Source organism: Pipistrellus hanaki, assembly GCF_964339955.1.
Source record: "Pipistrellus hanaki genome assembly, chromosome: 6".
Taxonomy (NCBI): Eukaryota; Metazoa; Chordata; class Mammalia; order Chiroptera; family Vespertilionidae; genus Pipistrellus; species Pipistrellus hanaki.
The window spans coordinates 38,944,116-38,957,248 of NC_140508.1; the positions used below are offsets into that span (position 1 = coordinate 38,944,116).

At 38.4% G+C, this 13,133-nt stretch overlaps 1 protein-coding gene across 4 annotated transcripts in view; it reads left to right on the top strand.

Moving 5' to 3' along the window:
* The window catches only part of RPRD1B (regulation of nuclear pre-mRNA domain containing 1B), a 58,724-nt gene that overhangs the window by 24,853 nt on the left and 20,738 nt on the right, over positions 1-13,133 (top strand). For 3 of the 4 annotated variants that reach the window (XR_014795416.1, XM_084888692.1, XM_084888694.1), the window contains 3 exons: positions 1,566-1,678; positions 2,124-2,250; positions 8,662-8,837. Coding sequence is in view for 3 of the 4 variants with exons in the window: in XM_084888692.1 (XP_084744818.1) it covers positions 1,566-1,678; positions 2,124-2,250; positions 8,662-8,837 (416 nt within the window). In the remaining variant the exon portion in view is untranslated. The remainder of the gene's footprint in view (positions 1-1,565; positions 1,679-2,123; positions 2,251-8,661; positions 8,838-13,133) is intronic. The other variant, XM_084888693.1, reaches the window with a different exon arrangement.

Consider the following 13,133-nt stretch of genomic DNA (forward strand, 5'->3'; position numbering starts at 1 on the left):
GATGCACTTCTATTACTTACATAGTGATTTGTGGACTGCAGCTAGTAGTAAAGCTTGCTCTTTATGCAATTACCCATAGTTTATATGCCATCGTAGATGAAATTTGGACCATGTTGTTGAGGAACTGGTGGTGTTTAACTAAACCATGGTAACAAATCTCTGCATACTAGAATTGTGCAAAGTGAGGTCTGCCTGTATTGCAAATGTTTCTTTTTTTTAGTAGAATAGACAAAAGCATTAAGAAAAAATAAAGTTTATAATATTAACTTGGCTTTTATATCAAACATAGCTTGGCCAATTAATGTGTAAGATAGAAAACAGGAACTACCCCATTGGTTCTGGAAGAAAATGTTCAATTAAGCAAGAAGAATATGTTTTGTTTATAACTTACAGAGTCCTGAGGTAGGTGCCTGGTGACCCCTCATTTAACAGATGAGAGGATAATTGTGTGGTGCTAGATAATGTAACTGCCTTGAAAAGAGCACAGATTGTGTATTCATACTTTTAAATGTGTTACTTAATCTCTGAGTCTTCATTTTCTCACCTGTAAAATGGAAATATTACACCTTAGAATTGTTGGAAAGATTAAATGTAAAGAAACGATTGCAATGCCTGGCACATGTTAGGAGTTCAATAGTATCTTTTTGTTTTATTGATTTCAGAGAGAAAGGGAAAGAGAGTGAGATAGAAACATGAATGATGAAAGAGAGTCATTGATTGGTATGCCTCCTGCACACCCCTTTCTGGGAATCGGGCCCGCAACCTGGTATGTTGCCTGACCAGGAATCAAACTGTGACCTCCAGGTTCATAGGTCGACGCTCAATCACTGAGCCACACTGGCAAGGCATCCAATAGTTTCTTTACTTTCCAAACAAATTTATCATTTAGATTTACATCTCATAATTGTTTGGCATTTATTTTTTATTGTACAATTTGGTGCAAAATGAATGATCTTGGGAATTAATACATGTATCATAAAAGATAAAAGCATATGTACAGATAATTAAAAATGTAAACTGTTAGCTTCTAAAGTATTTTAAGATAAGATTATTTTGTTTTTAAAAAGATAAAGGATATTTGTGTTTAGTTTTTGACCCAATTTTGATGGGGTTCTCTCTATTATTTATTTTCTGAACTTATCCCAGAAAGCATAAAAATCTTATTTTATATGAAGCATATTCTCTATAAACTCTGGCACACATCGATTTGCTTCATTATATTGTTTGATGGATTTCTTACCATTTTACTTTTGTTAACTTTGTTTTTTAAGATAATGAGTTTTTAAATGAAATGTGTTAGTTTAGTAAGTTTCACATTATTTTAGATGTTTGTTTTGACTAGTATTTTTCCAGTGAGTTAATCTGAGATGATAGACTGAGGCCATTTTGACTATTCAGTTTAAAATAATTTCAGTTTAAAACAACTCATAAGAGGTTAATGTTAAGCTGTCTCTGAAAATGAACCCTCCTGCCCTTTTTTACATGTGACCCATTATGCATAACATTGAATGCTTACCTTTGCAGGCTTTGGGGTTTCAAATTTGTCACTTCTTTCTTTCCTGTAGCAGCAGAGGAGAAGAAATCTCTGAAGCGAACTTTTCAACAGATACAAGAGGAGGAGGATGATGACTACCCTGGAAGCTACTCTCCACAAGATCCTTCTGCAGGACCCCTCTTGGTATGTCTTGATCCCCAGAGGACAGGGCAGAGCAACTTGGTGAAGTGACGTCTAGTTGGAGATTCTGACCACAAGGTGGCGCAGGTGACCAATACAATGGAAAGGGTAGTTCTCAGGGCACTGGGTACAAAATCCACCCTGTGAAGCTTTCCAGACAGCAGGCTTGACTTTGTCTTTGGATGGCCGGACTTTAGCATGGATTTATGTTTTATAGTGTATTTGGATTTGGCCTTTTTTGTACTCCTAGAAATTGAGAATATTCTTTAAAAATAGATGTTTGTGAAAGGATATAGAGTTATCTAGAATTTTACTCATGTTCTGCCATGGGCATGTAAATGTCAGACATGATCATTTTTAGAATTTGCCTCCACCTCATATAACTCCAACTAATTTGTTTTATATTCCATGTGTTGATGGAGAGTGTTGTTTGTGTTTTATTGTATAGACTGAGGAACTAATCAAAGCTTTGCAGGACCTGGAAAATGCTGCATCAGGGGATGCTACTGTCCGACAGAAAATTGCTTCTTTGCCCCAGGAAGTGCAAGATGTTTCTCTGTTGGAAAAAATAACAGGTGAGAAGGAAGAATTTGGTTGAAAGATGAGGGAAGAAGGACATATCTCTAATTCATCAAACTCAATGGCATGCTTATGTCTGCAGGTGTAGACTCTCCATTTGGTATTAGGTACTCTGCCATCCTGGGATGTAGAACATAACTCATATGCCAAACAATGAAGCTGCTGGAGTAGTTCAAGCTTGAATAGAGATTCTAGGAATTACTGCAAATATGCTGGCATGCCACACATCTTGTGGCATTTTAAGTAAGGTCTGTTGAAAACACAGTACAAATTGTGTGGGCTGGAGACTCAGGGGGAAGACATTAAATACATGACTCTCTTATTTAAAAAAAAATCTATATTTCAGTGTACAATGTGATGTATACATTGTACACTGACCCTTCCCATAAAAGATAGTGCCTTTGATGCCAAGAACTCTAGATATGTATTGTTAGTTATGTCAGTTTGCTCTATTGATGATCACCCCCAATTAAACAGGGAGGGACAGTTGACATTAACCTCCCTTTATGCACGGGAAATTGAAAGGAAGGAATAAAGCATGAATTAATATTTATAGAACATGCTCTGTGCCATATAATTCTACTCTTTGTGTTAGTTAATCTTTTGAGACAACTGAATATAAACCCCTATATTACATAGGAGGAAATTGAGGCTTTGAGATGTTAGGAGTCTTGCCCAAGATCTTGGGATTTCAACCTGGGCTGAAAAGCCTATTTTATATCCATTAGAAAAGCTCAGACCTTTCATTCCACTCTCTTCTGAGGGCCACCGTTTTTTCCCTTCCAGTTCTTTGACTTGGCTGCTTCATTAATTTCCTCCATATCCATTTAAAGGAAATCAAGGTTGCTCATGAAACCTTTCCCTCATTCAACAAATATTTGAGGCACACTTTGTAGCAGATGTTCTTGGTGTACTAGCACATCTCCTCATGGCTTAAGTGCCAAAAAGAAAAATAAAGCAGGGGTGTGATGGGGAGATAATGATGGAGGTACTACTATTGTATTTTAAAAGTGGTCAGGGAAGGCCTTTCTGGTGAGATATCTTCCATCAAAGGTCCCCAAGTCAGGAAGCAGGCCATGAGTTATCTGAGAGGAAGACATGCTGCCAGGCAGAGGGAACAGTACATGCAAAGACCTTCAGGCAGCAGTGCACTCAGTTAAGAACACAACAAGGAGGCCTTCTAAATCATACAAAAATTATTTCAGCTCATTCCCTGCTAGATTTCACAGTTTATTGATCCTTCCATCTTTTCCCAACCTTCACTCCCCTTATGTCCTCAGTTTTTTCTTTACTTAGCTTAGGATCTTTATAATCTTAAGTTCAGAAATACATTTACATTGTTGTGCAACCAAATACCAGGACTCTTTTTGTCTTGTAAAACTGAAACTCTACACCCATTAAATAATAGCTTATCATCCCATCCTCTTCTCACTCCTCCCATCCCACCCACACCCCTTGGCATTCACCATTCTTAAATCCAGCTTTTCACCTATTTCTATCCTGGATCTGCACAGCTGTATGAGTCTTAGGAAAACAAAACACACATTGGCTGGCTTTTCTTTCTCCTTCTGTGGATGACATGCTGTTTTCCAAACCAGTCCCTCTACTTGTTTGTTAGAACTGTTCCTTCTCACCTACTCAAGGACATTGCTCCAAAAGAACTCCACTTTCCTCTTGCATCTTCCAATTTTTCCCCCTCTACTGGATCATTCTTCACAGCATAAAAACATGTTGTTTTTTCCCATGTGAGAAAATTTTTCTTGACCTGTATCTTCCTCTAGCCTAACACCTTATTTCTCTGTTCTTTATAGCAAAACTAGAGGCCCATTGCATGATATTAGTGAAAGAATAGGCCTTCCTTCCCTTGGCTTCACTCCTAGTCCCTTGGGAGCTGGCAAGTCCCCGTTCCTGGCCCTCCCGGGAGCCAGCAAGTCCTCACTTCTGTCTGGAGCACTGCTCCTGTAGTTCCCTCCGCCGCCCCTCTTCCCCCTCATTGCAGGCATCCCATGCCTACATATGCAAATTAACCCACCATCTTTATTGGGATAATCTGCATACTCTGGTGTAGCAGAGGTACCGTCAATTTACATGTTTGTAAGATATCTTAGAATGCCTATGTTCATCTGTTTCTCCTCTCATTCTCTTTTGGTTCTATTTTACTGAAACTTCTCATCAATTTTGCTGATGATCTTTCTGTTGCTAAATTCAGTGGTGAATATTTTGCCCAATCCTAACTTGAAGTCATCTTAATTGGACCTCAGTAACATTTGGCCCAGTTGATTATTTCTCTTTCCTGAAAATACTTTTTCACTTGGTGTCTTGGTATGGTAGACAGAATAATGATCCCCTTTTTTTGTCTATGTCCTAAATTCAGAACCTATGAACATAATATCTTAGATGGCAGGAGGGACTTTGCAGGTGTGACTAAGTTAAGGATCTTGAGGTGGGAACATTGTCCTGGACTATTTGGGTGGGCCCAATATAATCATGTGGTCCTTATAAGAAGGAGGTAGGAGGGCAAGAGTCAGAAGGAGATATGATTATAACAGCTTAAGTCAGGGAGATACACTTTGAAGAAGGAAGAAGGGTCCATCTGTGTTGTTTTAAGCCACTAAGTTTGTGGTGATTTGTTACAGCAGCAGTAGCATATGAGGACCTGTATTTTCAGTTTCCTCTTCTCTTTCTGGCTGTGTCTTTTCTTTTTCCTTTGCTGGTTTCTTCACTTCTCTTTGACCTCTTAATATTAAGTACTTAGCTCTCTTCTCTTGGGTTCACTGACAATTCAGCTCATCCAGTCTGATTATTTTAACAGGTTTTTGGGTGTGTTGGTTTATTTGTTTGCTAGTGATCCCTAATTTATATCTCTAGTGTTAACCCTTCTTGACTTTGAGACCCATACATCCAACCTCCTATTTAGTATTACTACTTGCCTATCTAGATAGATATTTCAAACTTAACCTGCCCCAAACCAAACCTTTGATATTCCCTCCAAACCTTGTTTCTCTCATGGTCTTCCCCATTTTAGTAAATGGCTTCCTCATTATTCTGTTGATTGGGACCACAACCAGTAACTGACACCTTCTCAGCATCTCCACTGCCACTACCTAGTGGGAGTCACCACCATCTTCATTTGGATTAGCAGTCTCCTCCTCTCTGGTCTCTGCTTCTTCCTTGTCCCCCATCCACAATATCATTCTTTTCTAACATAGTAATCAGAATGATCTGTTAAAATGGAAGTTAGATCAAGGCTCCCTGTGTTCTCTCAGCCCCCTACAGCAGTGTTTCCCAAACTTTTGACATATGTGTACCTCTTCTATAATTTTTGTAACGCTGAGTACCCCTGGTACTCATGAGAATGTAGAGTTAGGTGCAGCTAAGCACGGTGCAGTGCATATCCCCACCAAACTCCGGTGCAATGCCTACCCCCACCAAACTCTTCCTGTACCCCTGGGGGTGCGCGTACCACACTTTGGGAAACACTGCCCTAGAGTAAAAACCAGTGGTGTTCATAGTTTGGCCCCTGTTACCACAAAGACTTTCACTACTTTCCCCTTGCTCGCTGCTCCAGACATACAGGCTTCCTGCCAGTCACTCTCCCCTCCTAGGGCCTTTGTTCTTGCTGTTCCCTCTGGAATGGTCTTCCCCAGATAGTTCTGTAACTTCCTTCAAGCCTTGGTTTACATATCTTGGTGAAATTTACCCAGACCACCTATTTAAAATTACAGTTCTCCCTTCCATTGCCTTCTTCTTTCTCTTCTGCCTAATTTTTCTCCAGAGTTATCTTCAGATGATAAATAAGTAAAATATAGCGTGTTGTGTGCCCCCAAGTTCAGTTTGTCTCAGCACCTAGAACAGTTCTTGGGCACACAGTAGGAGCTCAAATATTTGCTAAAGCTGATTGGAAGGTTTTGAACAGAGGATTGACAAGTATAAAAGTCTAATTGGAGAGGGCTTATTGACCGTGGGAGGAGAGAAATTGGGTACCAGGAGTACAGACACCTCCCTTGAGGAGTGCTGTAAAGGGAGCGAGGGAATGGGCCAGTAATTGTAGAGTGAAATGTGGGCCAAAGAGAGAGTAGTGTGTGTGTGTGCTGCTGGTGGTGCTTCAGGAGAGGAAGAGAGAAGTCGGTGTGACATGGGCAAATGGGACCTATGCAGAAACAGTCTTGGAGGAAGCAAGAGGGAATGTGATGCTCGTGCACAAGTGGAGGCTGGCTGAGAGCCACACAGCCTCTCATCTGTGTAACAGGGAGGGCACAGCACCTGAGGACCCCACAGGTAAGTTCTTTGAAGTAAACATCTTATTGCATTTTTTTTCTATAGCTTATAAAACTTACAAGTTATTTTTCTGGGTTGTAGTTATTTGTGTGAATGAATTGTACCAAGTTCTTAGAGAGTGAGAATTGATATTTTAAAAATCTTAAATAGTTGTGTTTTTCATGTCATTTTTTTTTTTTTTTTTTTTTTTGCCACAGAGTGCTTAAACATCTTAATGAATTGACCATTTATAAAAATCATATGGTTAAATAAAGGTTAAACCAGCCTAACCACCCCAATAGCTTATTCTCAGACTTGATCACCAATAGAGAAGAATAAGTTTCACTGTCCTCTTTACCCTCTATGACTGAGATTGTCTCTCTTTTATGTTCTGTCTGGCTCACTCCTCCTTCACCAAGAACATCTTTTTGTTTTCCTATCCCTGAAGGGGGTATAAGAGCCTGATCGTTGGCATCTGACTTAATTCGGAATCCCTCAACTGTTCATTTCTCAATATTCATATTAAGAAGGCACCAGTGCCCTGACTGGTACTGTTGAGTGGTTAGTGCGTTGGCCTGCGCGCACACAAGGATCAAGGTTTGATTCCTGTTCAACGACATGTGTCTGGGATACAGGTTTGATCCCTGGCCCTGTTCAGGGTGCATGTTGGAGGCAACCAATTGATGACTGACTCACTTTCTTTCTCTCTCTCTCTCTCTCTCTCTCTCTCTCTCTCTCTCTCTCTCTCTCTCACACACACACACACACACACACACACACACACTCCCACTCCCGTCCCTCTCTTACTCTCCCTCCCTTCCACTCTCTCTCAAAATCAATGGAAAAAATGCCCTCAGTGAGGATTAACAAACAAAAAAAAAAAAAAAAAGGAAGGCATCTAAAAGTAAAAAAGAGGTTTGCCAGAGAAACTGTTGGGAATTCTTAATTCTCAATTACCTATGACTATGCTGAGGTTTCTCACTTCTAATAACTTGTAATAATGGCAATGGTATCACTATCCAACTCACTTTTAGTGTCATATCAATTCACTTTTAGAGTCCTTGGTGCTCTTTGTTTCAAAATACCCATCTACACTTTTGAGCTTCAAAGGCCTTTTAAAATTGAGGTATACATATGTAAAGGTCTAATCTCACCACTACCCATGTGTAGTTAATTTTATTCTTTTAAATATAAATCGTCCTTTGTCTCTTCCTCTCATTTTCTAATGTTGAGCCATTTTCATTTCTAAGAATAACCTTTCTTATACTTTGATATTTCATCACAGTTTTTTTCCCAAACAATGAGTTGGAACCCATTAATTGGATATAAAATTAGTCTCGTAGTTAATGACTAGCATTTGTTTTTTAATAGAATAGAAGATAGAGCACTTTGCACATAGTAAGGATAAATAATTGTTTTCTGAAACTTTTGTTTCTTTTATTTTTATGTGTTTATATAAAGTACATTGCTTACTGTGGGTCATGTTCAGAGCATTTGAAAGCCTCTGTTTTATCAGACCTGATATTTTGCCGAATGGAAGAAGAAAACTGAGACCCAGTGTCAAGGCTTGTATAGTAAGATTTAGAGTCCTGTAGGTCCATTTTAGAGACCTGATTTTGAGTATCAGTTTCTTACCTGACTTGATATTACACCTGTTATGTAGTGTTTTATTTTTTCTTACAATTTCCACACCCAATAAGCAAGTGCTAGCTTTTGTATTCCATACAGTGTCTTACAGTGCTTGTATTTTGTATTTCAGAGGATTGTTCAAAGCATACTTAACAAAATAATATGAAAGTCATTTTGAATTCTCAGAGACATGGAAAAATTATTTCATGTAAATATTTCTTTCTGTTTATTTTACTTGTAGAGCTTTTGCAGGAGTAGACATTTGGAAATATTTGTCTGCCAGATTCCCCTCCTTGTACAGTTGCCTCACTTCAAATAATTCAGAAGTGTCCTGTCTTGTTTATAGGAGTGAGTGCCTTTGGGTTTCTCCATCAGCCAGTCCATTTTTTATCCACAGGTTGTGGCTTATGCTTGCACTCTGTACTTTTGGAGAGAAACTGTTAACCTCCCCTAGAAATGTTTGCAATGGTTCCTATGTGATTTGTATATTGTCTCTATTTTTTGGTCTTATTTGTACTTAGACAAAGAGGCAGCTGAACGTCTCTCAAAAACAGTAGATGAAGCATGTCTGTTACTAGCAGAATATAACGGGCGCCTGGCGGCGGAACTGGAAGACCGGCGCCAGCTGGCTCGGATGTTGGTGGAGTACACCCAGAACCAGAAAGATGTTTTGTCAGAAAAGGAGAAAAAACTAGAAGTGAGTACGTTGCAAGGCAGACCTAGACTCCCCAAGTTCCCTTTCCTGTAGCCCACGTTAGGAGGTTTTTATGATGCCTTCATTAGCACTCTTGTTTTCATTTTGTCTTATAAAAATGCTTGAAATGAGAACATCTTTCAGGTATTACAGTTATTTGAACCTTATTGAAAATTGAAGTCACATTTTTATAACTCCAAGAAAGAACAATTAGGAATGGAGGAAACACACCATAAATTCTTAAATCACAGCATTTAGCATCTTAATGTTTTAGTTTGAACTCACATTTTTTAAAAATTGTAGATTGAGATACAAAAGAATAGAAGTCAGCTACATCAAAGACTTTATTTGGTGGTATTTTGAAAATGCTTAAAATTTTTCTTTCTTCTGAGTTATATTGAGATTAATTTCTGACTTGTATCATACTAAAGCCATTAAGTAGTCTGCCTCCAAGCCCTGTCTGCAGTCAGTTCTAAAGTTCCAGTCATGTTTATGGAGCCCATTTCTCAAACTGTTAGAAGGAACTACTTTTTATACAGAGTTGGCATTAGTTTGAATGCCTTTGGGGAGGGGCTTAATAACTAGTTCTTGCATTTTTTTTTACCTTCTTAATTATGAATGTGGTGCTTAGTCTCTTGGGATACCACTCAGCCACCAGTGTGGACATTTGGGAATGTTTGCTTACCCCAGGCTATTAGGCGTCCTTTTCAGTAGTGTCTGCCTTCTTTTTTTAAAGTGGCATGGAGACATTGCAGCCAGTGGTTTGGGACAAGAGGACAGTTTTGTGTTGGAGAATCAATCACATATTACAAGAAATGCGAGAGTAGATGAGGGAGGGAGGGGATAGTCCCCCTGTCCCACTCTGCACTCAGGAAACACTGTTCTCCGATACCAAGAGAGGGAAAATTGAGCTAGTCCTGTGGCTGATACAGTCATCTGACTTGAGGGGGGAAATGAATGATGGGCACTTTTAATCATATGCTTACCTGCAGTGATTATGGGAGTGATGATGAGAGGTGGTACTGGGAACTTCATATTCCTAGCCAGCCTGAAAGTGGAAGATGGGAAACGGCTGTAAAAATAGTATGGCTTAGATTTAGAAATCAACACTGACCAAAAATCCTAAAGAAGCTTCGCAGGCAGTACCAGACGGTCATTTATCTAAAATGCTCATCTTTCACTGAAAAAGCATTTTCAGCACTGTGCCCCCGGGACTAATAAGAGTGTGTAATTAATGATTCTGGTTGTAAGTCACCATGCCATCTGTTGAACTGGCCCTTGGCGACACATTAAGGGCTTTCTCTGATCTGTCAGACATTGATTATCATGAGCAGCTGTTGTTGGCTGGCAAGCAACCATAGAGGACAGTCTTTGAGAAAGAGGTTGGATTGGTAGAGTAGATTAACTCTGTTCATTTCCCTTCCTCACAGTTGCACTTTTCTCCATATATTGGGGGGTATGGGGATCGTTCCAGTGTCTATACAACTAATCGTTTGCTAAATGCCATGAGGAGGTCATTAGGGCAGAGAGAGGATCAAAGATTTGGATTTATTCTATAACTTTCCAGCCCAAATTTCTCTACTTATCTGGGCATTGGAATTCTTTCTTAAGAATCAGAGCAGGAAAGACTCATCACTGGAAAGTACAGATTCTGAACTATCCCAAACCGCCTTTCAGCCATTTGAGCAAAATCATTTTTTGTAAAAATGGAGATACATTTGCTGCATTTAAAAAGCAAACGATTATATACAATGTAAGATGTTCAGAGAGGTTTTATTTTTATTTTAAATATATTTTTATTGTCTTCAGAGAGGAAGGGAGAGAGGGAAAGAGAGATAGAAACATCAATGATGAAAATCATCATGTAATTGGCTGCCTCTTGCACACTCGCTATTGGGGATCAAGCCTACAACCCGGACATGTGCCCTTGACCAGAATCGAACCTGGGACCCTTCGGTCTGCAGGCTGATGCTCTATCCACTGAGCCAACCAGCTAGGGCTGAGAGAGGTTTTAGTTTTCTTTATGCTTGCTAAAATGTGAACAGTTTGCTCTCTAAAATCTCTGATTTTTCTCTCATATCCCATAATAGACTGGTCCTATTTCATTATCCTCATGGTCATGGTAAAACTTGCTAATATATGCTACTTGAAAGATGCAGTATTACTATGCATTCTTTCAGAAGTCTCTTATTGATGAGGACAGTACATAATCAAGTACATCTATCTTTTTTAACATTCTTTTTTTTTTTTTTTAACACTGCCCATCCTTGTTTTAAAACTATCACATGAGAATGCTAATGAAATCAGCTTTTATTTTTTAATCTTTTCATTGCCTTCAATGTATAAATACATAGAATTCTTAGAACTTTGAGAATGTAATTATTTGTTTGAGAGTGTTTGTTCCCAAAGTTCTAATTTCTTAACTAATATTTTCTTTCAAGTTTATAAATGTTTGTTCTATGAGTGTAATTCAGCACTTGATATTTTCCTGTGTAGAAGATATTTTTTTTAAGTTGCTTGAAAAGTGGTATATCTGCAGATATTTTTTCATTGAAAAATTAACAGAATATTAAAAGAATCATTTTATAGTCCACAACACTTCACATTCATTACATCAAAAGAGAACCTCATACCCATTAGCCAGTAACATCCTATACCCTCTTGGTCAAGCCCCACCAACCTGCTCTCTGTCTGTCTGGTTTTGCCTATGCTGGATACCTCATACAATTGTGTTTGGTTTTTACACTTAACATAATGATTTTGAGGTTCATATTTTAGAATGTATCAATACTTCATTCTTTTTTATGGCTAAATTGTTTATTGTGTGTTTATGGAGCAATTTGTCCATTCATCTGTTGTACATTTGGTTTTTTTTTTCTTTTCTTTTGGCCAATTCTGTCTTTATGGCTATAAATACTAGTGTACAAGTTTTTATTTCTCTTGGATATATGTACGCCTAGGAATAGAATTGGAGTCATTCAGTCTACAATTTTTTGGAGAACCACAAAACTATTTCCTGTAGCAGGTGCACTATTTTACATTCCCACTAGCAATGTATGGGAGTTCCAGTTTCTCCATATCCTTGTTACTATCACTCCCCTCCCCCCTTATTTATTTTATTTTTTGATCCTAGCCTCATTGGGATTTTTATTTGCATTTTCCTAGTGACTAATGATTGAGCATCTTTGCCTATGCTTGTTGGCAATTTGTTATTGTCTTCCCTCCATCCCCCTGAAATGTCTATTCAAGTCTTTTGCCCATTTTTGAATTGGGTTTTTTATTTTATTGTTGATGTATTGCAAGAATTCTTTTTACATTTTAGGTAATAGACTATATTACCCTATGATTCAACTATATGATTTACAAATACCCTCTCCCATTCTGTTTCTTAATCTTTCTTGATAATTCCCTTTGAAACACAAAAGTTTTTAATTTTGATGTGTTTCAATATCTGTTGTTGTTGCTCGCGTTCTGGTGTCATGTTTAAAAATCTGCCTTAGCTGGTTTGGCTCAGTGGATAAAGCACCGGGCTGTGGACCGAAGGATCCCAGGCTCAGTTCTGGTCTAGGGCACGTACCTTGGGTTCCTCTCTGGCCCGGGTGTATGCAGAAGGCAACCAATCGATGATTCTCTGTCTTTCCCTCTCTCCCACTCTCTCTAAAATTAATGGGAAAAATCCTTAGATGAGAATTAAAAAGAATCCATTACCAAATTCTAGGATATGATAATTTACTCATAGATTTTCCTTTACGAGTTTTATAGTTTTAGCTTTTACATTTAGGTTACTGGTACATTTTGAGTTAACTTTTTTATATATGGAACGAGGTAGGGACCAACTTCATTCTTTGCAGGTAGATATCCAATTGTCCTGGCATCATTTATGGAAGAGACACTTCTTTCCCTTTGTGAATGAATGCTTGGCACTTTTGTCAAAACTCAATTGGCCAGAGATAATAAGGGTTTATTTTGGACTTTCTGTCTTATTCCACTGATCTATATATCTATCCTATGCTAGCGTCACACTGTTTTGATCACTATAGTTTCATAGTAGGATCAAAATATGTGAGTCCTCAAACTTTGTTTTTCTCTCTATTTTTTATACCAATATTTTATACCAATATTTATTATTTTGGCTTTCGGGGCCTCTTGCAATTGACATATGAATATGAGGATGAGCTTTTCCATTTCTGTAGCAAAGTATATTGGTATTGTAATAGGGATTGCAGTGAATCTGTAGATGGCTTTTTGGGGGACTCTGGCTATCTTTACAATCTTAAGTCTTCCAACCCATAAGCATAA